This window comes from Eumetopias jubatus, unplaced genomic scaffold (assembly GCF_037043125.1).
Source record: "Eumetopias jubatus isolate StellerSeaLion01/CBP00866 unplaced genomic scaffold, mEumJub1_p1.0 scaffold_3, whole genome shotgun sequence".
Taxonomy (NCBI): Eukaryota; Metazoa; Chordata; class Mammalia; order Carnivora; family Otariidae; genus Eumetopias; species Eumetopias jubatus.
This window is the reverse complement of record NW_028274809.1, coordinates 27,463,766-27,491,253: the sequence shown is the minus strand read 5'-3', so window position 1 is coordinate 27,491,253 and position 27,488 is coordinate 27,463,766. Positions and strand designations below refer to the sequence as shown.

The 27,488-nt window shown below is 37.9% G+C and overlaps 1 protein-coding gene across 26 annotated transcripts in view; it reads left to right on the top strand.

The window, feature by feature from the left end:
• The window catches only part of MAP2 (microtubule associated protein 2), a 76,573-nt gene extending 73,916 nt beyond the window's left edge, over nt 1–2,657 (top strand). For all 26 annotated transcript variants that reach the window (XM_088022068.1, XM_088022060.1, XM_088022058.1 and 23 more), the window contains 2 exons: nt 1,998–2,110; nt 2,332–2,657. In XM_088022068.1, the coding sequence (XP_087878194.1) occupies nt 1,998–2,110; nt 2,332–2,547 (329 nt within the window). In that variant the 3' untranslated portion in view covers nt 2,548–2,657. The remainder of the gene's footprint in view (nt 1–1,997; nt 2,111–2,331) is intronic.
• The last annotated feature ends 24,831 nt before the right edge of the window (nt 2,658–27,488 follow it).

Sequence of the window (27,488 nt, the reverse complement as noted above, 5' to 3'; positions counted from 1 at the left end):
AGGACATATGGAGCTTGTTAAAGTTTATAGTCCTTCACAATTACTGCTCCTGGTAGATGCCAGAATTCTTCAGAGCCAAAGGCATAGATCTGGGAATTCAAATGGGCTTCTCTAACAGTTACATAAAAATTTCTAGTAGGATTTCAACAAAAACAGACTTCTCAAGCTTCCTTTTCTGAATATATTTTGGGTCAATATTACATTTTTTCTCTCCCTCAAAATAGAGTTCAGTAAAAATTTTAACAGGTTTATAACTCTGTCCAACATATAATCATAAAAGAAAGCTTGCAAAGGTCATTTCTATTAGAGGCTACCAAAAAAATGGAAAAGACCCCAAGAAAATTGATCTCATCAGGTTGAAACTCAACATCCTCCAGCCTCTAACCAAGATAAGTATGTTTTATGAATCACCTTAATCCCATCACAACTAACACGAGAGACCCATATGGCTAGGTGAAATGTTGGAAGAATAACACTTCCTGCAATAATGCATATTTTGAGGGAGGGACAAGTACATGTCTCCTATAAACACAAGTTAAATAACAGTGTGCACATCCTAAAACTTCAGGAGAATGAATGGATATATCTTCAAAATGTAATCTAATAACACCATATAATTTCAAGGGGCCCCTAGCCAGGTAGTTGGGTGTCAGTATAAAGGTCTAGGTATCATATGAGAAAAATACCATAAGGTCTAAGTCTGTGAAGACTTAACAGACCTTTCTTTTGGGCTATGGAGATAAATAAGCATCAAGAGTCCAAAATTAAAAAATCTTCCCCATGTTTCTCCCAAGTCAAAATCCTACAACAGAAGCAGTAATAATCATAGATAGTCATGTCATTTACCACTGGCCTTCCAAAGAAATGCACACAACCAAAACCAAATTGCTAATCAAAGTGAAAGCAAATCTCAGGTGCTGAGGTAAAGGGGTCTAATTCAGCTTCTTTTCAAGTCAAAGACATCAGCAGACCCTCAAAGTTGCTCAAGGACAGGCTAACGAACAATGGGTACCTACCAGAATTGAACTCCCTGCATTTACAAGCTGGAAAAGGCATACAGAGATAGGGGCACCACTCTGCACTCTCATCTACCAGCAGATCCTCATATTTCAGACTAATTAGCATTCAGGAAGATGCCATGGTCAAAACTGTCACCACATTATCAGATCAAAGTCAGTGTCAGATTGGTCCTATGCCAACTGTACAAGAGTAGGATTTCCTAAGGTTCTCTTCCTGTCACTCCATTTGCTAATGATAATGGTAAATTCTCAAAGCTCACTGGTTATAAACAACTTAGCTTCCAACTCCAATTTTATCAGTCAAGCCATCAATGTTGAAAATTTACAAATGAATATATTACCCATATGTGTACCATTTCTAACCTAATAGTTTCTAGGGGGTTTTTGTTGTTGTTTTGGGGGGGTTTTGTTTTTTGTTTTTTTGGAAAAATGACCTATTACCATGAAGAAGAATAAGGATCTTCATTTCAAGTTAATTTGCTCCCTTAAGAGTAAGAGATTGAATGTTCCAAGTTTTAGAAAGGATGAAATAGGATATTTTCACTGTGTTCTTTTTAGAATTTTTATTATACAGATAAGAAAAGCCCCTCTGATATTTTATGTTAGACATGGGTAGATTATGAAGAAGAATTTATTAGCCGAAAAGCAAAGGTAGATACGATCAGTTTCAAAATAGATAAGTGCATTGGAAACTTATCTGGTAATCAGGCTTCAGTTTGGCTTAGAAGAAAAAGATATTAATACATAGGTCAAGCCATATAATGGTACAAAAAGGATGTCATTACCTTGGGTGATATGGGAAAAATGATACAGACTAGAAATTCTAAAAAATTCCTTTCACCTCCATGGTTAAAAGGAGAGTAAATTAAGTCTGTGCTTTATGATGATCTATCTGGTATAATCATTTTTGGGAAATAGTCACCCCAAGTAGAAAATATCACTGTAGCAAGGCATTTAAAAGCCTTTCTTCTCTCACAGGCGGTGGGCGTGTGAAAATTGAGAGTGTAAAACTGGATTTCAAAGAAAAGGCCCAAGCTAAAGTCGGCTCACTTGACAATGCTCACCACGTACCTGGAGGTGGTAACGTTAAGGTAAGAATCAAGGTTGTAAGCTGATCCTGTCTTCTGCTTTTTAATCCTTCTGAAATACTCCTCATCAAAATGAGTCACGATCAAAGGCCTGGACATGTAGAAAGTAGGAATGGCAGAGCTGAACAAAAGTGACATTAACATCAGCTCTGAGACAATAGTGAAAGGTCTAGGGGCCAGTTAAGATGCTTGAGTTAACAAGGACTGATGTTTGTCTTGAACAGATCGACAGCCAGAAGTTGAACTTCAGAGAGCATGCAAAGGCCCGTGTGGACCACGGAGCTGAGATCATTACGCAATCCCCAGGCAGATCCAGCGTGGCGTCCCCCCGACGACTCAGCAATGTCTCCTCTTCTGGAAGCATCAACCTGCTCGAATCCCCTCAGCTTGCCACTTTGGCCGAGGATGTCACTGCGGCACTCGCTAAGCAGGGCTTGTGAATATTTCTCATTTAGCATTGAAGTAATAATATTTAGGCATGAGCTCTTGGCAGGAGTGGGCTCTGAGCAGGTGTTACATTCATTCTTTACAAACCATAAAATAAATAATCTCATTCCCAAACTGTAGTTATTGTTACAATTTTATAAAAAACAATGAATAGTATATGCAGAAATTGACTTGATTTCCATTTGCAACAGGAAGACACTGGCTTTACATGAGTACAATTGGACAATTATTTTTGCTCTGCTCTGTTTTGCATGGAGTATTATTATTTTAAAAATTGCATTTTTACCTTTCATGTGCCTGAAGGCTATCCATACATTCTGAAAGGCCTTGTTGAAATCCAAGCTGCTCATTCCACTCTTCTGTTGCTGGGTGAAAAGATAAAAGCTGCCCATTTTAACTTATTACAGGTTAAATTAAATCAAGGAGTCTGATTGCAGGAAGGAAAGAGCATGTAAGAAATAAGGTTTTTTTTTTTAAAGTGTTATTTTGTATAAATGGGAAGAAAGATTCAGTTAAGTTATTAACATTTGGGACCTGGATAATTATATCAGAGTATAAGTCAATCCAATAAATTATTTAACTAATTAAAAATAGTTACGAAGCATTTGAGCTGTGGTTGAGGAAGCGATATAAAAGTGCATCTCTTAGGAATGAAGCACTTTCATTAGGATGGACTCGTCTGATTAGAATGTCAGTTGATCAGCTAGATTTGTGTCCACACTACCAGTTTCACACTCCCTTTCCATCTGTTTGATACAGTATTATAGATATAAATATATATATATTTCTCTGTGGCCATTTGTGATACTTCCTCATATACTTGAATATTATACTTCCTTATTCACAGTATCTGTGTCTCCTGCACCCTTTGGTGTTGCAATTTTAGGTATGTGAAAGTAGATGTTAGCAGGGTTCTTTCCCTATTTAAAAAAAATACATTAAAAAAGAACAAAAAGTTTTAGCATGAAGTTGCTTCCTGTAACAACTCAGAGCTGTAACCCTGTTTTAGTGCCAGATACAAGTCTCTCCCGTGATGCTAGGAAAATTTATTTTTCTTTGCTTTCACCAACATGGAGTTTGTGGGGGTGGGTCCAGTTATACATTAAAAGGGTTTACAGATTGTTGGTTTAAGATTTTGGATTCATCTCATTTTGAATTATGGAATAGTTTGGGTTTTATTCCTGTAATCATTCAAGAAACAGACTTCTTAAGATTTCTTTTTTTTTTTTTTTTCCCTTTGCTAAAGTTGAAACTAACAGAGGGAGTTTGGGACATGTTGCCCCACTCTTCCAAACATTGCCTGCTAATTGAATTATCTGAGAGAAAATATTTGGCTTCCTTACCCACAGTAAAGACCCTGATCAAAAAGGACAAGTACACTCATTTGAGAAGTTATAGCCACACAACACTTGAGATACAGATATCTAAATCAGTTTTTCCGGGATTCCAACATTGCCCTCTGTGAAGGGACACTTTATGACTTAGTAATACTGGTGTGACTTAATCTACAGTCTGGGAAATCACCAATTAATTCCTCTCACAAATCGTTCATCTTAGACTTGTGAAAAGCAATTAAATAGTCAATGGCCTGAATAAGCAGTCAGTTACCAGTCTGGGTGAGTGTTTTTAGTATTTTATCTGTTCTTTTTCTTGCTCGGGGCTGGTAGGTTGGTTCTGAACCATTAAAAGCAAATAGTCTGATAGGTGTCTGATCCCCGTGAGTCGAATCAATTCCTGACTATATAGGAGGAAGTGATGAGCATGGATGAGGCAACGAGGAAGTATCTAGGAAACGAGTAGCATCTAGGAAAGCAGCCAAGGGATGCAAAGACAGAGACACGGGTGCCATTTTGTGACCCACTGGATATTGCAACCAATGTGACTTCCACCAAAAAAAAAAACCCAAAAAAACAAAAAACAAAAACTGTAGGAGCAAAAACATAGCACTCATTCTCAACTAATAGGTTTTGCATAGGCAAACATGTCTGAAAGTGTTGATATATCAATTCTTTTACACAACAGTCAAAAAATTAGAAACTATGGGAGTATGACTATGGATGTGTCTATTTTCTGCCTAATAATTGCTATGATGTGGATTTGACCTATCTGAGCATTTTATTCATCACCTTCCCTTGAAATGCACTAGAAAATCGCAGAAGAAAGAGTAGTTGTGTGGAGACCTATGGTATTTTCCTACGTGTTTGATAGTGTTAGGTAGTGATGAAAGCTCTCTAGAAAGAAGGAGTTAACAGCTGGTTAGAACAGTTTTAACCTACAAAATAAGTATTTTCTATCAACTTGGTTTACATTTTTTATACAAGGTAAGAATAAGTAATTATGCTTTACATATTAAAATTCTGTTTCTTACAAATACATGCCCAAGATACAGATTATATAAAGCCCTAAGATACTAGATTTGGCATTAAAACAAATGTTTATTTCAAATCTCTGCAAAATTATAATGAATAAATGCCCTTCCTTTGCACGGAAATATGATTCTTTATAATGTTAACAAAAAGAAACTGATAATTTGTACCAATAGAAGAGAGAAACACACAGGCTAAATGTCTTCTTATGGGGACAGGGGTTGGAACCTATCTTGCCTTCACTCTCAAGATTAACGACGCAAATTAAGCTTTTTGAACACCACTCTTGTGGGGGTACCCATACGCTGATCTAGAAATTAAAGCTTCATAGTTCCAATTCTAGATCTATTACTGCCAGTTTCTCTCTGGCTTTAGCCTTTGAGAACCTGTTTAAGGATACATAAGTAATCCAGAGCTGTGAAGAGTTAAAAGGCCAGCTTCTTCAATGAACTCACTCTCTCTGGGTCACCTGCAACCAATAATTGGGTACTTTATAATGACGCAGGAAAGATCCGAGTGGATGATGAGTTTCAAAGGCCCTGTTCATTTAGGAACCAACTCTCTCTGGATTCTCCTGCTGAGTTCCAGCAGGGTGATAGGCTGAAATCCCACCCATAAGCAAGACACCTGTGTAACACCAACTCGGCATGGCTGAAGAAGGCTGAAGAGAGAACATTAAATGGAAGAATCTGCTGGTGATAGCTGACCTCTACACATTCATACAGTAAGACAGCAGGAAATAGGATCATCAGCCAAATTATAACATCCATGTCAATATTGTTAAAGAAATAATCTCAAAGCGGTTGATTCCGACCTTGCTACAATTACACTTTTTGTCCGATTTTTCATGCCACAAAAATGAGGAAAATAAACCATTCATGGTCTAAGTAGCCAAGAGGAAAAAAAATAGATTCATGGCTTGGAAAGGCAAAGTCTAGGCATTCCTTCCAAAACTGATGTGTTAAAATCAGCACTGATGTTTGTTTTTTTACACCTAGGATTTTTAGCCTGAGTGTGTAGGTTGAGGCCAAGTCCCTCTGCAGGAAAGAGCTTATTTTTAAACTCACAAAATGTCAATCATGAAAATCTACTTCAACTTTAGCAAAAAGAAAAAAAATCAACAAAAAGTATACTCTGTATGCTGGGATTCCAAGGTTCCAACGTGCCGCTACAAATCTCTAGGGGGTTTCTTTCTTCTGATAATTCTAGAGCCTGTTATCATAGAAAGGCATTTCTTCAATGGCTGGTTGTAGTTAGTTCATGTTTTTCAATCAAAATTTGCAAATGTATTTGTTGCTGTATAGTGATTGTTTTGCAAAATAAAATTGCTTGTCACCTAACATAGTTTCAGATTGTTTCTTCTCTGGAAAAAAAAATTACACACACACACACATACACACACACACACACATTGCTCAGTCCAACCAAGGAAAAATTATGATGAGAATGCTATAGTTATCTCCCCACCATGTGTCAGGCTTTATCTACTACTGTATTTAGCAGGATGCTATCTGTTGCAAGTGACAGAAACTGAAATCAAATTGGCTTAATCATAAAGGCAAATTTATTGGCTCAAGTAACCAACAAGGCAGACCTCAGGCATGGATGGATCCAGGCATTTAGAAGATATTAAGAATCTTTCTTTTTCCAAATCTTAGCCCTGCTTCTTCTGTGTTAGTTTTATTCTAAAGGCAAGCACCTCTTTCATGATAGTCACTGGGGAGCTCCAGGTTTCACAACCCACCAAAGAAAGCCTCTTTCCCACTAGCACTAGTCAAGATCTCGGGTCTGAAAATCATTGAACCTTGGGTCACCTGCTCACTTCTGCTGATTACCCATGGTTGGGTCACATTCTTTTCTCTATCACAGGTGGTTGGGGTAGGAGGAAAGTAAAGGGAGAAGGAGCCTCTTCTGAACTACATAAACTAATCATGAAGAGGAAATGTTCCCTTCTAAGTAAATGTTCCCTCCTAAGTCAAGTCAGGCTGCTACTGCCAGAAGAGAGAGGAACTGATTCTGTGCAGGTCATAAAGCAGACATCCTGTAGGTCCACACACCCTATTCTCTATCTTTATTCAATCTTTTAGCTCCCTGCTACTCAAGTTGTGTTCAGCCTTTACCTGGGACCTTGTTAGACATACAAATTCCCATGCTCCACCCTTGGCTGACTTACAGCATTCCCCTAGAAGAATCATCTGCGCATTAAATTCTTAGAAGCATTCAGCTCATCTAGTCCAAGGAGAAAGAGCCACAGCAGCCTGCTAATAGGTAAGAATCATTTCTAAGACTACAGGAGGTAATATCACGAAGTCTGATGTCAAAGAGTCTAGGTATCAAGTGGTAGAAACTTGCGACTGTTGGAAGGAATGTCTTTGTGCTGGAGGTTTGCCAGACCTACCACTCTAACTTGGCTGAAACCTACTTCTACCAATGGAGTCATCATCTTGCATTCCGTTTTCCTTTGCTAATAATGTGGATTTGGTACTAGATAGCCAACATAATTAGACTTTCTCTTTAATAGGTTTTTTTTTTTTTAATTCGTATCCATGTTTCCCTTCAAGGAAGTCTCAAAACTACACGGGATTTAGACATTTATTTGTCTGGTGGCATGAATCACAAGAAAGTCTTCATTTTCTTTTTTATTAATTAACAAGGCAAAGAAGATTTTGCTTGACTTGAGAAGAGACAAGTAACTCAGATATAATGTAGGATTATAAAAATAACCCTCTATGTAGCTTATGTAGAGGAAAAAATATACTCCTCTTTTACGATAAGGCCCTTGTAGAACTTTGTCAAAAGTACACAGTCCAGCAACCCAAAATTGTTTCAAAACACTGTCCTTTACTAGGTTTTCTTGAGTATGTTGAAGAAGCGTAACAGGCACACTCCAAAAAGCCCTATTTTTTTTTCTTTCGTGCCTTTTATCACAAATATACCACAGCTGTTCCCATTTCTTAAATTCCATTAAAAATCTCCTGCCTCAGGCCTGGTTGAGGTAATAGAACTATGGCCTCCAGATGTGCTTTGTTTGGCCAGCACAGTGTTTTCAAACTGAAGAAAGTTCACAGACTCACACACACTCTCTCAGATTTGGATCTTTCAAAAGTTAAACGATTTGGCAACCAGGAGCCTGCATTCATGGTATCAATTGGCCGGGGCTGGTCTGTGAATGATGACATGAGTTTGGTCCCTGCACTTGGACACAATCCCCACCCAAGCCAGTTAATACTCTCAGACAACTCACTTTCACTCGTGACTGCAGGTGCTGGACCCTACAGATTTGGTTTGTAACCTCAGGTTTAGACCCACTCATTTTTCCCTCCCTCCCAAGTTTTTCCTCATTCTGTGAAACAAAAACCCAAAAGAATAAACTCCTAATCCTAAAGTGGGGGAGAGAAGGGTCTGGTTGGACAGGTCAAATCAGGATCCTCAGGGAGACTGGGAGCCTGAGGAACCAATGTTTAATAGACTTTTGCCCTATCTTAAGAAAGAAGAAAAATCTTTAATATTAACCACTGGTAATTTTCACGTCCGTGATAAATACACTTAAGATTCTTTTCCCACCTATATATTTCATTAAAGCAAAGGAAAAAAGAAAAATATAGTGGAGTTTGTTTGCTTGTTTCCCCACATATGATTTAAAAAAAAAAAAATCTCATTGTCAAGTGAGAAATGACAAAAAGCTATCCTCTTAGTAGGCCTGAACTTATAACGTACTTGCTTATAACTTTTGGAAGTAGAAAAAAGACATAGTGGAAAGATGTAACCTAGTCAAGCAAATGATGTGTTCTTTTTTTTAAAAAAAAGATTTTATTTATTTATTTGACAGCGAGACAGCGAGAGAGGGAACACAAGCAGAGGGGAGTGGGAGAGGGAGAAGCAGACTCCCCGCTGAGCAGGGAGCCCGATGCAGGGCTCAATCCCAGGACCCTGGGATCATGACCAGAGCCAAAGGCAGACGCTTAACGACTGAGCCACCCAGGTGCCCCCAAATGATGTGTTCTTAAGCCCAGGGCTGATCTTCAGCCAACACACCCCTTATTCAGTTGAATAAGTTGTTAGAATATTGAAAGACTTACTGCCCAAGCCTCCTCCTTACCAATGCCCATCTTTGGCCTCCATAGACTTCATCCAGTTCTAGCACCTGTAAGGCCAATGCCTTGTACAGCAGAGAGCCTCCAAAATCTGTCCCAGTCCCCTCAAATCCTGCCTTTTAAGTATCACCAGTGGCTAGGATCGCCTCAGGGGATCTGGAGGACTGACCTGTGCATGACCAGCTGTTCCAGGAAGCCCAGATGATCTATGCTGGCATTTAGCAGCCTGCCAGCTGGCCACAACTCTCACTTGCCTTCCCCTGTCCCTGCATTGCCCCCTCCTCCAAGTCAGAAGATGGAAAGCCCACAGAGGAGACAGTGTCTTTTCTGACATACTGGGAGGCAAATAGCCGGTGCTCAGTAACCATACCTTGGCTATGGTCACCTGTTACCTGTCTTCATTCCACCCAGAACTTCCCTGATATGGTTGTTTATGGGAACTGCAGTCGCCATAGGACTTTAACTCGTAACAGAGTATAGAGATGAGCAAAAGGCACTAAGGAGGTGATGGGGTTCCTAAGGCCAACAACAGAAAAAGATTATGAGCAACAGATAGGCCCCATGGGGCAACGTGCAGGTGACAATGCCTAAGGAAAAGGCTTTTTAATGGTCTCTATTGAAATTCACCTTCACCTAAAACCCACCAGGAGCCCAACTGAAGTGGGCATAAACATTAATTTTAAAATTATTTAGTGATTGTCTCTTCCAGGCATCCTTACAAACATACATGAACTCCTATGAGTACTGTTATCAGCATCCCCATTTTACAGATGAGAAAACTGAGCATGGAAAGGTTGTTTAAAACTTAATGGGCAAAAAGAAGAAGATAGTAGGAAGGGAAAAATGAAGGGGGGGGAATCGGAGGGGGAGACGAACCATGAGAGACTATGGACTCTGAGAAACAAACTGAGGGTTTTTGGGGGGGATAGGTTAGCCTGCTGATGGGTATTAAAGAGGGCATGTATTTCATGGAGCACTGGGTGTTATACGCAAACAATGAATCATGGAACACTACATCAAAAACTAATGATGTAACATACGGTGATTAACATAACATAATAAAAAAAATTAATGGGCAGAGGGTTGCTCAGGGGCCAATAAACTGCCTTGACTCCTCCCCACCCCCAAAAATCCTTCATGGGCAGAGCCTGAATTTGAACCCATGCAGCCCAGATGTCTCATCTTGTCTAATGGATTAGGTTTGATCTCTTTAAATATTCCAGTAAGCAATTTTCCTGACAGTCAATAATGAAGATACCAAATATATGTCATATAAAAATCTGAGCATTAAATGGGCTAGAAAATGTTCATGTATTTGCTGTTAATTCAGCAAATAATGAAAGAGGATCATGTCTCATAAACAATATCATTTCTGTAAAGAGCAATTCTTTTTTAAAAAATTGAAGTATAGTTGATATACATACAATGTTACACTAGTTTGAGGTGTACAACATACTGACTTGGCAATTTATACATTGTGCTCTACTCACCCCAAGTGTAGCTACCATTTGTCACCATACAACACTATTACACTTCCATTGATTATATTCTCTATGCTGTACCTTTTTTCCCTGTGACTTATTCCATAACTGGAAGCCTGTGTCTCTCACTCCCCTTCACCTATTTTCCCCATCCACCCACACTTCTGGAAATCATCGGTTTGTTCTCTGGGGTCTATTTCTGCTTTTTGTTTATTCATTTGTTTTGTCTTATAGATCCCAGATATAAATGAAATCATATGGGATTTGTCTCTATCTGACTTCTTTCAATTAGCATAATACCTTCCTGGTTCATCCCTATTGTTGCAAATGAAAAATATACTTTTTTTTATTATGTTCAATTACTCACTATATAGTACATCATTAGTTTTTGATGTGGTATTCAACGATTCATCAGTTATGCATAACACCCAGTGCTCATCTCATACTTTTTTTATGGCTGAGTAATATTCCATTGTGTGTATGTATATACCACATCTTCTTTATCCATTCATCTATCAATGGACAATGGACACTTGGACTGCTTCCATATCTTAGCTATTGTAAATACTGCAATAAACAGAGAGGTGCATGTATCTTTTTGAATTAGAATTTGAATTAGAATTAGAGAGCCTGACTCTGGGCTCCTTCCCAGGACCCTGGGTTCATGACCTGAGCTGAAGGCAGATACTTAAGCAAGTGAGCAACCTAGGCGTCCCTCATTGTGGTTTTAATTTGCATTTCCCTGATGATGACTAATGGTGAGCATCTTTTCATGTGTCTGTTGGCCATCTGTATGTCTTCTTTGGAAAAATGTCTATTCAGGTCCTCTGCCCATTTTTAATTGGATTATTTGTTTTTTGGTATTGAGTTGTATAAGTTCTTTATATATTTTGGAATTATAACCCTTTTTGGATATATCATTTGCAAATATCTTCGTCCATTTAGTAGGTTGCCTTTTTGTTTTGTTGATGGTTTCCTTCTCTGCAAAAGCCTTTTATTTTGGGTAGTCTCAATAGTTTAATTTTGCTTTTGCTTCTTACCTTAGGAGACATATCCAGAAAAATATTGTGATGGCCAGTGTCAAAGAAATTACTGCCTGTGTTTTGTTCTAGGAATTTTATGATATCAGGTCTCACATTTAGGTTCTTAATCCGTTTTGAGTTTATGTTTGTGTAGGTGTGAAAAAGTGGTTCAGTTTCATTCTTTTGCATGTAGCTGTCCAGTTTTCTCAGCACCATTTGTTAAAGAGACTGTCTTTTCCCATTGTATATTCCTGCCTCTTTTTTCATAGATTAATTGACCATGTAAGCATGGCTTAATTTTTGAGCTCTCTATTCTGTTGCATTGATCTATGTCTCTCCTTTGGTGCCAGTACCATACTGTTTTGGTTACTACAACTCTATGGTGTGTCTTGAAATTTTAGATTGTGATACTTCCAGTTTTTATCTTTTGTCTCAAGATTGCTTTAGCTGGGGACAGCTGGGTGACTCAGTTAAGCATCCAACTCTTAATTTTGGCTCAAGTCATGATGGAGGGATCATGGTTGTGGGATCGAGTCCCACATTGGGCTCTGTGCTCGGCAGGGAGTCTGCTTGAGATTCTCTCTCTCCCTCTCCTCTACCCCTCCCCCCACTCGCTCTGACTCACTCACGTGAGCTCTCAAAATCTTTCAAAAAGAAAAAAAATGATGCTTTGGCTACTTAGGGTTTTTTGTTTTTCCATGCAAATTTTACTATTATTCTAGTTCTGTGAAAAATGCTGTTGGTATTTGAATAGGGATTGCATTGAATCTGTAGATAGCTTCAGGTAGTTTGGGCATTTTAACACTATTAATTCTTCTTAACCATGAGCATGGAATATCTTTCCATTTGTTTGTGTCATCTTCAATTTCTTTTTTCAGCATTTTATAGCTTTCAGAGTATAGGTCTTTCACCTCCCTGGTTAGGATATTCATAGGTGTTTTACTCTTTTTGGCACAATTATAAATGGAATTGTTTTCTTAATTTCTCTTTCTGCTACTTCATTATTAGTGTATAGAAATGCAACTGATTTCTCTGTATCAATTTTGTATCCTGCAACTGTACTGAATTCACTTATTATTCTAATAGCTTTCTGATGGAATCGTTAGGGTTTTCTATGTATAGTATCATGCCATCTGCAAATAGCAACAGTTTAACTCCCTCCTTACCAATTTAGATGCCTTTTTTATTTATTTATTTTTTTTTTGGTCTGCTGAGGCTAGGACTTACAGTACTATGCTGAATAAAAGTGGTGAGAGCGGGCATCCTTGTCTTCTTCCTGACCTTAGAGGGAAAGCTCTGTTTTTCACCATGGAGTATGTGTGATGTTAGCTGTGGGGTCTTTGTATATGGCTTCTATGATTTTGAGCTATAGCTATGTTCCCTCTAAACCCACTTTGTTGAGAGTTTTTATCGTGAATGGATTTTGAATGCTGTTAAAAGCTTTTTCTTCATCTATTGAGATGATCATATGATTTTTATTCATTTTGTTGATATGGTGTATCACATTAATTGTTTTGCAAATATTGAACCATCCTGGTACCAGAATAAACTCCACTTGATCATGGTGAATGATCCTTTTAGTGTATTGTTGAATGCAGTTTGCTAATATTTTGTTGAGGATTTTTGCATCTATATTCATCAGGGATATTGGCTTATAGTGCTCCTTTTTTGTAGTGTCTTTTATCTGGTTTTGGTATCAAGGTAATGCTGGCCTCTTAGGTTGTATTTGGAAGCGTTCATTCCTCTTCTATTTTTGGAATAGTTTATAGAAAACAGGTATTAACTCTTTTTTAAATGTTTGGTAACATTCATTTGTGAATCCATGGTCCTGGACTTTTGTTTGTTGGGAGTTTTTGATTACCAATTCGATTTTACTATTGATTGCTCTGTTCTGATTTTCTATTTCTTCTTGGTTCTTTCTTGGAAGATTATATGTTTCTAGGAATTTATCCATTTCTTGTAGGGTGTCTAATTTGCTGGCATATATTTCTTTGTGGTATTCTGTTATAGTCATTTGTATTTCTGTAGTGTCAGTTATTACTTCTTTCTGATTTTGTGTCCTTTGTTGTTTTGTTTTGTTTTTTCTTGATGACTCTTGCTAAAGGTTTATCAATTTTGTTTTCTTTTCAAAGAATCTGCTCTTGGCTTTATTGATCTTTTCTATTGTTCTTTTACTTCCTATTTTATTTATTTCTGCTTTGATATTTCCTTCTTTGGGCTTTGTTCTTCTTGTCCTAGTTTCTTTAGGTATAAAGTTAGATTTTTTTATTTGAGATTGTTCTTGTTTCTTGAGGTAGGCTTTTATCACTATAAATTTCCATCTTAGAACTGCTTTTACTACATCCCAAAGCATTGGGACCCTTGCGTTTTCATTTTAATTTGTCTCCTACAATGGGGACATCTGGGTGGCTCAGTCAGTTAAGTGTCTGCCTTCTGCTTGGGTCATGATCCTGGGATCGGGCCCCACATCAGGCTCCCTGCTCAGTGGGGAGTCTGCTTCTCCTTCTCCCTCTGCCTCACCCCCTGCCGGTGCACTCTCTCTCTCATAAATAAATACAATCTTTTTAAAATAAATAAATAAAAGTCCCCTACTATTATTGTATTACTATAAATTCCTCCTTTATGTCTTGTTAATATTTGCATTACAGTGCTCCATTGTTGGGTGCATAGATATTTACAACTGTTACATTCTCTTTTTGGATTGATCCTTTTATCATTATGTAATGCCCTTTTTGTCTCTTGTTGCAGTTTTTGTATTTTGTATTGCCACCTTGACTTTTTCTTTTCTTTCTTTTTTGCTCCTATTTGCATGGTGTATCTTTTTCCATCCTTACACTTTCAGTCTATATGTGTCTTTAGGTCTGAAGTTAGTCTTTTATAGGCAGCAGATAAATGGGTCTTGCTTTTATCCATTCTGCCACCCAATGTCTTTTGATTGGAGCATTTAAAACATATACATTTAAAGTAATTAGGTATGTACTTATTGCCATTTTGTTAATTGTTTTCTGATTTTTGTAGTTCTTCTTTTGCTCTCTTTCCTTGTCTTGTTTTTTTATAAATACAAGTTACCAGTAACAATCAACTAAATGGGAAGTCATGAGAACCGCTTTACACCATTCTCTATATCAAGTCATGGCTCATTTAAAAGCATCATTTAGCAAATGACATCTACATCAAGCAAAGATCGACCAATAGTTTTTAAAAATCAGCAATGTATTTGGAAATTATTAGGTAAATTGGATGAACTAGTTGTACTTCAACACACATCACTTGACAAACCATTTTGTAATTTATACTTTTTTGAGAATAAAAGCAGTTTTTTTACTGTATTAACTTACCAGATGGTAAATATTTTAACATCACCCTTGCTTCCAGAACTGTGTAGCTTTCTTAAAGGCTGTTTTTCTTTCTCTTTTATGACACTAATAATTGAATTAAATTTCTTGCTTTTATTACAAGCATGGCATGTTACTTAAATTTTCCTTTGAAATAAGAATCTACAATTCATAGCATAAGCTATGAGAAATCTGATCAAGCCTTAGAAGTAGAATGCACACTTCAGATAGTCTTACTTGATTTTTAATATTAGTAAATAAAAATCTGATGTTTTCATTAGCATCAGAAAACTAAGACCCAAATAGATACCAAGAGGACTTCTCAGCCCTTTTTCTGCCTCAACTGTAGAAAAATCAGAAAGCATTCATTATATGGGCACCAAAGTACCAATATTTTGTCTTTTCCTGTGTAACCATTGTGTTGAACAAGCATGACTCATATGAATTGTGATCAAAACATGAATTTATTTTTGTCTCTCACAATTTCAACATTCTGCAGTGGAAGAAATCTTCCCTGCCTCAAGCTGAAGACTTGGGCAGACTCGTGACTTGTTAGTCACTCTCAGATAATAAAATTCTTCTGGCTATAAAAAGAATCTCAATTATCAAAAAGAGTCTCAATTCAGAAATTAAAATGTCCAGCTCATGGAACATTCAGAAATCTGAACTTGATGATGTAAGATCTATCCTCTTTCCCAGTATGGATTTACCTCAGACTACAAGCCTGCTTTGGGGCAGGGTATAGTCCTTTTACACAGATGCTGTTTCTGCTCTTTCTTGGTATAAAACAGAGTAAGAGAAGTAAGGGAAGGTGCTTTAAGCAGTTTTTCTGTCTTTCAGAGGGCATCCTGTGGTATACTTCCAGCTTCTTTCTGCTAAGGCTGGTCTACCCTCCAGGCAACCTTACTGGATGGGGCATAACATGATTTTCTCCAGCTCCCTCACTTGCATGACCCTCCTCTGGCCTCTTTATATGACCTCCTTTGCTAACTCTAGGAGTGGAGGGAACTTCCAACTCAGTAGCACTTTTTGGGCTGCACAACCAGAGCCATTAGCTCTCCACTAGCCACTAGATTTCTCCAGCCTATAGAGATCTAGTGTCTCCCAACATCAGAGAACAAATTTCAACCTCTCCAAGTATTTGAACATTCTTTTTATTAAAGCCTCAGTTTAGAAGGCCTCACCTCCCCATAGCTCCCCCAAAAGGAAAATTATGATTCACAGATAGCATGACATCACTGTCCAAAGACCTGCCCTCATCAATCTCCTCTCACCAAATCCCTCCCTATGCCCCCTTTTTGTGTTCTTAATCTGACAAGAACAAAGCACTGGAGATCATTTCCTTTATAAATCTGTACATGGGAAGGGGTAATTTTTCACTCACTTTTGAGTCCTGATGTCCTTCAGGCTAGCCCTTCAGTAGATTCTCAGGCCAAAAGAATCTAATTCTGACATTCTGTCTTCTTTTCTATACTTTTTGCTAGCGTAATTGTATAATGTATGTACACTGTAAAATGAAAAATAAATGGCACAGTGTGAGTCCTCATTTGGTCTAGTGCCCTCAAGAGATCAGACAGTCAAGTGAGGGGGACAGATCACAATAAACCACAGCCCAGGATAAACAGTGATAAGTGGTAGGAACTCAAGTTCACACAAAATCTAAGGGGGAAAAGAGAGTCTAGGAAGAATAGGGAATGGAAACAGATTTCTAAAGCAAACAAATAAAGGTGTGAGTGAAGGATACATTCTGAGACTATGAAATCACTTGATGTATTTGGAGCATAAGTGGGTCAGAGGGGGGAAAAAAAAACCTTGGAGACATACTTGGGATCTTCTATTCAGAAGTTTGGAATCAATTGTGTAAGCTAGAGAAATCATTACAGGCTTTCCAAAGGATGAGAAGTGACATGATCAGATCTGAATTTTAGAAGAGCAATTTTGATGCCAATATGGAGATCGGACTGGAGAGAAGAGACTAGAACTGCGGGAAATGAGAGAGAGGTGACAGTCTGAGCCAGGAGAGTGGTAGTGAAGACCAGGAGGAGGAAGATGCTTAAAGCACTTTTGAAATAAAAGGTACAGGGGAGAGTCCAACATGGCGGAGGAGTAGGAGACCTTCCTGTTGTCTGGCCCCAGGATTTCAGCTAGATAGCTATCAAATCCTTCTGAACACCAGAGAACTCAACTGGAGATCTAAGAAAAGAATTGCTGCAATTCTACAAATAGAAAAGTGATCACTTTCTGCAAGAATGACAAGATGGAAAAACTCACCTCAAAAAATAGAACAAGAGGCAATACTGACTGCCAGGGACCCAATCAGTATGGATATAAGTAAGATGTCGAAACCAGAGTTCAGAATAATGATTATGAAGATACTAGAGGGGCTTGGAAAGGCACAAGAGACACTAGAGAATCCCTTTCTGAAGAAATCAAAGAACTAAAATCTAATCAAGTTGAAATGTAAAAAAGGCTACTAATGAGATGCAATAAAAAATGGAGGCTCTAAATAAAGATAAATGAGGCCAAAGAGAGAATTAGTGATGCAGAAGACAAATGATGGAAAATATAGAAACTGAGAAAAAGAAAGATAAACAACTATTGGGTCACCAGGGGAGAATTCGAGAGATAAGTAATACCATAAAGCAAAACAATATTAAAATAATTGAGATCCCAGAAGAGGAAGGGGGTGTTTAGAAGATATACCGGGGCAAATTATAGTGGAGAACTTCCCTATCTGGGGAAGGAAACAGGCATTCAAGTCCAGGAGGATTTTGAGAGAACCCCCCCCCTCAAAATCAATAAAAATAGGTCAACAACTCAACATATAACAGTGAAAATTGCAAATCTCATGAATGAAAGAAGAGAGATCACAACCAAAGAAATACAAACAATTATAAGAACATGTTATGGGCAACTATATGCCAAATTAGGCAATCTGGAAGAAATGGATGCATTCCTAGAGACATATAAACTACCAAAACTGAAATAGGAAGAAATAGAAAACCCAAACAGACCCATAACCAGGAAGGAAATTGTAGCAGGAATCAAAAATCTCCCAAAAAACAAGAGTCCAGAGCCAGATGGCTTCCCAGGGGAATTCTACCAAACTTTTAAAGAAGAATTAATACCTATTTTCTGAAGCTGTTTTTAAAAATAAGAATGGAAGGATAACTTCTAAACTCTTTCTATGGGGCCAGCATTATCTTGATCCCAAAACCAAAGACCGCACAAAAAAGAATTACAGACCAAAAGTCCTGATGAACATGAGTACAAAAATTCTCACCAACATACTAGCCAATAGGATCTAACCAGTACATTAAAAGAATTATTCACCAAGACCAAGTGGGATTTATTCCTGGGCTGCAAGCATGGTTCAATATCCACAAATCAATCAAGTGATACACTATATTAATAAAAGAAAGGACAAGAACCATGTGATTTTCTCAACAGATGCAGAAAAAGCATTTGACAAAGTACAGCATCCTTTCTTGATTAAAACTCTTCACAGTGTAGGGATAGAGGGAACATACCTCAATATCATAAAAGCCACATATGAAAAGCCCACAATAAACATCATTCTCAATGGTGAAAAACTGAGAGCTTTTTCCCCAAGAATTCACAGGGATGTCCACTATCACCGCTGTTGTTCAACATAGTACTAGAAGTCCTAGCCTCAGCAATCAGAAAATGAAAAGAAATAAAAGGCATCCGAATTGGCAAAGAAGTCAAACTCTCACTCTTCACAGATGACGTGATACTCTATGTGGAAAACCCAAAAGACTCCACCACAAAATTGCTAGAACTCATACAGGAATTCAGCAAAGTGTCAGGATGTAAAATCAATGCACAGAAATCAGTTGCATTTCTATACACTAACAATGAGACAGAAGAAAGAGAAATAAAGGAGTCAATCCCATTTACAATTGCACCAAAGATACCTAGGAATAAACCTAACTGAAGAGGCAAAGGATCTGTTCTCAGAAAACTGTAGAACACTCATGAAAGAAATTGAGGAAGACACAAAGAAATGGAAAAACGTTCCATGCTCATGGATTGAAAGAACAAATACTGTTAAAATGTCTATGCTATCTAGAGCAATCTATACATTCAAATACAATCCCTGTCAACTTTTTTTCACAGAGCTGTAACAAATAATCCTAAAATTTGTATGGAAAGAGAAAAGAGCCCAAATAGCCAAAGGAATGTAGAAAAAGAAAACTAAAGTTGGTGACATCACAATGCCGGACAAGCTCTATTACAAAGCTGTCATCATCATGACAGTATGGTACTGACACAAAAACAGACTCATAGATCAATGGAACAGAATAGAGAACCCAGGAATTGACCATCAACTCTATGGTCAACTAATCTTCGACAAAGCAGGAAAGAATGTCCAATGGAAAAAAGACAGTCTCTTCAACAAATGGTGTTGGGAAAATTGGACAGCCACATGCAGAAGAATGAAACTGGACCATTTTCCTACACCATACACAAAAATAGACTCAAAATCGATGAAGGACCTAAATGTGAGACAGGAATCTATCAAAATTCTAGAGGAGAACCCAGGCAGCAACTTTTCTGACCTCAGCCGCAGCAATTTCTTGCTAGCCACACCTCCAAAGGCAAGGGAAATAAAAGCAAAAATGAACTTTTGGGACTGCATCAAGATAAAAAGCTTTTGCACAGCAGAGGAAACAGTCTGACAAAACCAAAAGACAACTGACAGAATGGGAGCAGATAATTGCAAATGTCTTATCAGATAAAGGGCTAGTATCCAAAATCTATAAAGAACTTATCAAACCCACACCCAAAGAACAACTAATCCAATCAAGAAATGGGCAGAAGACATGAACAGGCATTTCTCCAAAGAAGACATACAAGTGGCCAACAGACACAAGGCTAGGACTTCTAGTACTATGTTGAACAACAGTGGTGATAGTGGACATCCCTGTGTATGCTCCATATCACTTGGCATCAGGGAAATACAAATCAAAACCACAATGAGATAACACCTCACATCTGTCAGAATGGCTAAAATCAGCAATTCAGGAAACAACAGATGTTGACAAGGTTGCAGAGAAAGGGGAACCCTCTTACACTATTGGTGGGAATGCAAACTGGTGCAACCACTCTGGAAAACAGTATGGAGGCTCCTCAAAAAGTTAAAAATAGATTACCCTATGACCCAGCAATTGCACTACTGGGTACTTACCGCAAAGATACAAATGTAGTGATCTGAAGGGGTCCCTACACTGCAATGTTCATAGCAGCAACGTCCACAATAGCCAAACTATGGAAAGAGCCCAGATGTCCATAGACAGATGAATGGATAAAGAAGATGTGGTGTGTGTACATATATATAATGGAATACTACTCAGCCACCAAAAAAAATAAATAAACTTTTGCCATTTGCAGTGACATGGATGGAACTAGAGAGTATTATTCTAAGTGAAATAAGTCAATCAGAGAAAGACAATTATCATAGGATCTCACTCATATGTGGAATTTAAGAAACAAAACAGAGGAACATAGGAGAAGGGGGGGAAATAAAACAAGACAAAAGTCAGAGAGGGAGAGAAACCATAAGAGACTCTTAATCATAGGAAACAAACTGAAGGTTGCTGGAGGGGAGGGAGTAGACAATGGGGTAACTGGGTGATGGACATTGAGGAGGGCACGTGATATAATGAGCACTGGGTGTTATATAAGACTGATGAATCACAGACCTCTACCTCTGAAACTGATAATATATTATATGTTAATTAATTGAATTTAAATTTTAAAAGAGAGAGAGAGAGGCAAACCAAGCAACAAACTCTCAGCTATATAGAGAACAGACTGATGCTTATCAGAGGGGAGCGGGAGGGAGGATGGATGACATAGATGATGGGCACCAGGTGTTGTATGAAAGTGCTGAATCACTCTATTATACACTTGAAACAAATATTACACAGTATGGTAACTAGCTAGAATTTAAATAAACTCTTAAAAAATAGAAATGAAAGGCACAGAACTTGGAGACCATGAGATATGTGTTAGTTAATAGAGAAGCAGAAATACATTTGAAGTTTATAACTTAGGTAACCAAGTAGATGATAATACCATTAAAGAAGTGAAGTATGCTGGTGGAGAAAGTGAGATGTCAGTCGAATATCCATGAGGCAGTCTCAGAAAATTGTTAATTCACATCTGGATCTTAGAAGTAGAATCATGACAAAGGATGGGTATGTGTATCACCTCAGACTGTAGATGATTCCAAGCCTGGGAGGGCGGCAGGGAGGTAAATAAAAAGAAGAGGAGTGGCTTGCTCCAATCATCTTTAACCCAATCATATAAATCAATAATGACCAATGCTTCTGCCATTCATCCCAGAGTGTCTCTCTGATTTCAGGCCTTGCTCCTTAGAGTTGATCCAGTCAGCACTGCGTGCGAAGGTAGTGACCACTCGGGCCCATGACTGGCCTATGCCGGATCCCTGCAGATGTTGTGTGTTTTAGGGAAAGTTAGAAGAGCTGAGTTTTAAAACTTCATCTGAGTCTAGTAGAATGCAGACCACAGCAGTCCTTTCTTACACTGATGCAGCTGTCTTATAATCAACTCTTCCTATCAGTGCTGATTCTTAAATGCTTTATTGCCCATGACATTTCATCTTAAGTGGGGAAAGGGTCCTTTTTTTCTAAATTTTATGTTCTTGACATGTACCCATTAGACATCTTGGCTCCATTTATCTTGTTTAGGGACAAAACATCAATCATCTAGGAATAACATTCTTAAAATCAAGTCAGCAAGGGCCAGAACAAAGTTATTACTTTTACCACGTTATAATAATACTGGACACTTTTTTCTCCTTTCCTCATTTGCCAAGGCTCGTGATCTGAAAGAGAGCTTTGCAAAATTCCTAATATGTAAATGAAGACACTTGTCCTAGAGAATGGATGAGCTCCTGCAGACTGGGCTCACAAAAGGGAGAGAAGAGTTTAAAAAGTCCAAAATTACACTTGTGTAATTCCTATATTTAAGTAGCAAGCAGAGAAAACAAGTGATCATAAAAACTGCAGACCAGCCATTTGAGGGATGGTACTAAGAGAAAATGTCACAGAAGCCACAGGAGTGGATGTTGCATGGTGTTAAAATTCGCAAAGAGTCTGCCAAGTGTGAGGAATGAGAAGCCATTGAATTTTAAAATAGATCATTTGGTGACTTTGCAGAACAATGGTGGATGCTGAAGATAGAACAGGCTTCTTGGGCTGTACTTCATTTCACTTACATATATGACCTGGAGCAAATTACATAACTGAGCCACTGGCAAAAACAAACCAAACCGAAACAAAAACAATAACAACAAAAAACAAAACAAAACAAAACAAAACCTTCTCCAGCTCCAAAAGGGCAATCTGAAATGAATTTCCCCCTCAGAGCTTACAGAAATTCAAATATAAATGTTTTCCTCTTGAAATGCCTTTCATCCAGAGCACACAGGGTTTGTCAACATTGTCAGTGGGGAAAAGGCATTTCTCTGCACTGAATCAATGGCTGTTTTTGAAAACCACTTTCTATTTCCATTATTTCACAAGCACCTGCATTTGCTATTTTGCTGGCACATTAGCTGCTAAATCTGACACTGACTTCTAACCGAAGAGAGATAGATTTATTTGCTTGTATAATAAAAAGCATGAATAAAATCTTAAGAGTAAGCAGGGTTTGGTTAAGTGTATGAAGAAACTCAGAGAGTATCAGGGGTTAAAAGAGAGTGATTAATATCTGTTTCATTCCTGATTCATTTATTGGTCTTGGATTAAATCTTTTAACCAACCCTTCCAGCCACGAGAATGAAGATTATAGTTTTTACTTATGTCCTTGTGTTTTAACTAATTAGATTTGCTGAGTAATTTGTGATTCTTAGGTGAAAATTATTGAGTTTTCTCATTTACACATTACGAGAGTAGTAGATGATGAGTGAGGAGTTTAAAACCTTCTGCCTTCAGGGCCAGTCTGGAAAACCACAGTAGATTAATTTTGGTTCCCTAATTCATTGTGATTTCTTCTCTAGAGAGACTTGAATGCATTACACAATCATGCAATCATTCATACATAGTTGCCTTTGAATTCTGTTTTGATCTGATTCCAGTTTTTACACGCACATGCATGTGAGCACACTTAATAGTCTACATTTTGTGATGTGCCTATTCTAAAATTTAGTTTTCAATTTTCAACTTCTTGGTAAATGAGACATGTTTCTGACGATTCCAGAACGAAAGGGGAACTAAGTCTGCAGGCTCACTTTGACCGCAGTCTTATAGCTCTTCCCAGCCAGATTGCCTGCGGTTTTGTTCCTGACGCCAGAGGTACAATGGTGCTTGATTAGAGAAGTATATTCGTGGCAGTGCAACTTACTGAAAAGCAAGGAAAATCCCCAAGAGGAAATGGGGCATTTACCTATGCTTTACAAGATCATTTTTCACCAGTAAAAAAATGAAATCATATTAAATATTAAATATTAAAGCATAAGTAGAGCACTTAATGAATTCTTTTTAGAACATGGATTAAATATAGGAGAGTAAGTAGAATACTTCTTTCTGAACCTCAAATCCACATCTAATGTCATTCCCTTTTTATAACAAATTTCTCACCAATCTTCTCTGGAGACATTCAAGTTTCATAGAATCAATTTCATACATTTGAGAGAAAGATCTTAGCTGTGACATCCGTGAAAAATGTAAACACTGAAAGAGGTCTGTTTGGCTTGTTTCAGAAAAAAAAAATGCTAGGAAAATAGAGATTACAATTAGCAAGTGTGGCACAGCACAACTCATGAAACAATAGGAAACGCCTTTGTTGTTTCGAAAGTGTTTCAGTCTGTACAAGACACTTGACCACTTCTGTGTCCTTGTGTTTGAACCAATGGCTGGCTCAGCTATTCCTGGTACCCCAGCCATGACACTTACAGAGAAACCCATAGCAACCACTCCTCTATTGGTGGATTTTTTTTTAACTTGCTAGGCTGTAGTGCTAACATGATTGGAAAGGAAATTTCCCGCATCATTCTTTTTGAAGAATTGAATCTTTTTCTTGCTAACTAATATATTTTCTTCAGCAGACAAATATCACTAGGCAGGTTGGGTCAAACTTCTAGATGTGAAGGGTACTTGTTTGTAAATGGAGGGACCATACACATTTTAGAGCAAGGGCTTGGAACATGATTGCTATGTGTGTGAGAAGTCAGCCTCTTTCTTTAGTGGTGTTTCCTTGAGAAAGACAAACTAGTGGGGCGCCTGGGTGGCTCAGTTGGGTAAGCGTCTGCCTTTGGCTCGGTCACGATCCAGGAATCCTGGGATGGAGCCCCACAGCGGGCTCTCTGCTCAGCGGGGAGTCCACTTCTCCCTCTCCCTCTCCTCCTCCCCTCTGCTCATGTGCACTCACTCTCTCTCTCTCAAATAAATAAATGAAATCTTAAAAAAAAAAAAGACAAACTAGTGATCTCTGTTATAAATTAGTAGTTACCAACTATTGACAACCAGTCTTAAGCAGAACTAAATTACATAGTCACTGCTCAGTATTTTCAGCCATCCATATGCAGAACCAATTGTGGTTCTCATTTCTTATTACATATTTAAGGGAATCAAAGTAGTTTTCTTTTCCAGTATGTCTTATGTGCTTTGATACATTGCTTCTTTTAATCTTCATAATAACTCTTAGATAAATACCATTATGTCCATTTTATATTAAGGAAATAGGGACCCTTAGGGCTAAATAACTTGACTCACACAGTAAGTAAATGGTTGAGCTGTGGATTACATGGATCTTTCTGATTGGAAAACACATAGTTTTCCCACTACACGATGCTATATCCCAGGAAGGGCATCAGTTATTTATATTAAAAGAATGTGCTAAAGTTTACAGTTTGATTTTTATTAAAATAAAACCTTCAACCCAATGCTGAAAGGATTATATTTATATTTATATATTTATATAATATATATTTTTGTATATTTTATATATTTTTTATATATTTATAGGAATATAAAGAACATGAGCTTTCTAATCCTGGCCTTAGTGCTTCCCAAAGCACTATGTAACTTAGGGAAATTTACTTAATTTTTCTGTGCCTCAGTTTCCATATTTGTAAAATAGAGACATTTGTAGGTACATTAAAAATGTGATTAAATTAAAAATTAGTGAATAGCTCTAAGGTTGTCTGATAGAATACTTGATACTCAGTCAATGCTCAATTTTCTGTTCTATTTTTCATATCTTTAAAAATTATGTTTAATGAAATATCTCAGCATAATTTTACCAAAAGAACATTCTATATATGTTCTTGTGTACCATGCTATTCTCCCCTAAACATGTATTATGAACACCTTTCAATTCAATATAGGTGTACATTATCTTTTTAAATGACTTTATGGTATTCCATTTGGTGGATATACTATACCTTACCAAAGTAATCAGACACTTGGTCCCTGCTGTCATAGCCATGGTTAGGACGTGTCTTTTCTTCTCCTGACTCTATCACTGTTTATTCAACCACTAAGAATGCTATGAGTCCAAGGTAGCTAGGCCAGATGATGGAGAGCCACCGGCGCATAGATCTTAGCCAGGACACTAACTCTGGAAGTCTAGCCTGGTCTACTGCTATGGATCCTCTTCACACCTTGCCCACCTACTTCCATTTCAGCGAGACTTAAGCACAACTTGTACGTTTGTGAGATTTCCTTCCTCATAATATCCTCCTTTGTTGTTTAAGCTAGTCTGAATAGATCTGTTTCTTTCAACCAAATAAGCCCAAAAAAAGGCATACTGATTAATCCATGAAGCATTTTTTTATTTCCTTCCTACAGTAGTAAAGACCTATGTAGATCTACAGGTTTGAGGGCGGACTATAAAAATAATCATACGTATGATTGTGAAATAATAAAGGGAACTAACTAGCATGTAATAGTCAAAACAACATTAGAAGCTACATATTGGTATACTATTGGGCATGCTTTCAAAATATGATTAAAGTAGGCAGACTGTGTTTTGAGTTCTTTCTCATGGGAGGTAAAGAACATTAATTGCTCCTAACCATGAAATTTATTTTGGATGAAGACTATTCCATGATCAAAGGTTGATCAAAGGCTGGAAGACAGCAAATAATAGATTGTGTTTCCTTTTATGGCATTTGTTTCTGCTTTTCCTGGTGATAAAAGTGTACTTTCTTGATTAATCCTACTTATAGGGCAGTAGGTGTTGTTTACTTCTGTTTTTTGATCTTTTGTGTAGTCGTCTTTTCTATACTCAAATAACAAGTTAGCTTGTTGTCATCTTGTGCCTTTAATGTATTCATCTGTTCCCATTGGCCTGAGCTACTTACCTGCCTTTTCTACCGTATACATATTTTGACTTTAGTTGGATTAGAGCATGGGGGTTCTTAATGCAGTTTGTACACTAGAGTCATCTGAAAAGCTTTACAAAAATATTCAGAAGCTTCTTGTTCCCCGAAAGATTCTGATTTAATTGATCAGAGATGGAAGCTAGATAATAATATTTTTTAGGTTTCTCTTGGTAAGATTCTAATCACTAGGATTGAGAACCATCAGTTTCAGGAAACCTACCAACCTCTTTTAGATTCCAATTAGTCAGCCCTAGGGTTGATAAATGTGTGGTTTATTGCTTAGTCAGATAAAGGGCTATGGATCCCAGTGCACAACACTTTGGATCAGGAAACAGGAGAAGAGATGATTCTTGATATGTCTGTGACTCGGAAGAACAGCTTGAAATGGACTTGAGAAGCCTTGCATGAGCTTCGTTCCCTTGACAGGAATGACTGTTCTATTAATCGTTAGTGCTTGCCTTTTTCAAAGAGAAAACTGTGAGCTGTCATAATTTCTGGTTTGTGGTGGTGGTGGTGGTGGTTTTTAAGAGTTTGCTGGTATTTTAAACCAAGTTGCAAATGTTTCTGCAGATCAAATCCCCTCCTCCTCTGGAGAGGAAGTGCAACCCACGGTCACACCGTTGGGTTCTCTGGAAGCAGACTCTCAGATGCCGTTTGGAGGGCAAGCAATAGTTGTTATATTCTCTATGGAACAGAGGAAGCTCTTTCAGCTGAAGGCAGGTCAGGGTCTGGGGTTTGTGTTGCTGTCACACACACAGCTAGAAGCTGCCACCCTGGGAGAGGACACACCCACGAAGGAACAGAGGAATGGGGGCTAGGAGCAATAAAGCAGCAGGATGGAATGCTGCAGCCAGACTTTCTCCCTGGCTATTTCCTAAGGAGCCGGCAAGCCGCGTCTCTTCTCACAACAGTGCTCATTACCACCTACTGCAGGGCACGCTAATTAAGGTATTTCTGAAATTTCAGCCAGGCACACACAAACAAACCTTTCATGAGTAAGAAAATGTCAACAGAATATTAAGTACAGATATTGCATTTCCACGTTTTAAGAAGATATACTTTCTAAATCAATCCTTTTATTTTTTTCAAAATTGACCCTGTGCAGACATGGTTTAGACTCCTGGAAAACATGGATCTCCTCATTCCTTTAGCATGTGATAACAGTATAAAAGAAGTTTTTTTAAAAATAAATATTTTTTTATACATCAGGGAGAAAATTAAATTGAAGGATAGTTTTCTAAGGGGCTATTCAGCATTTC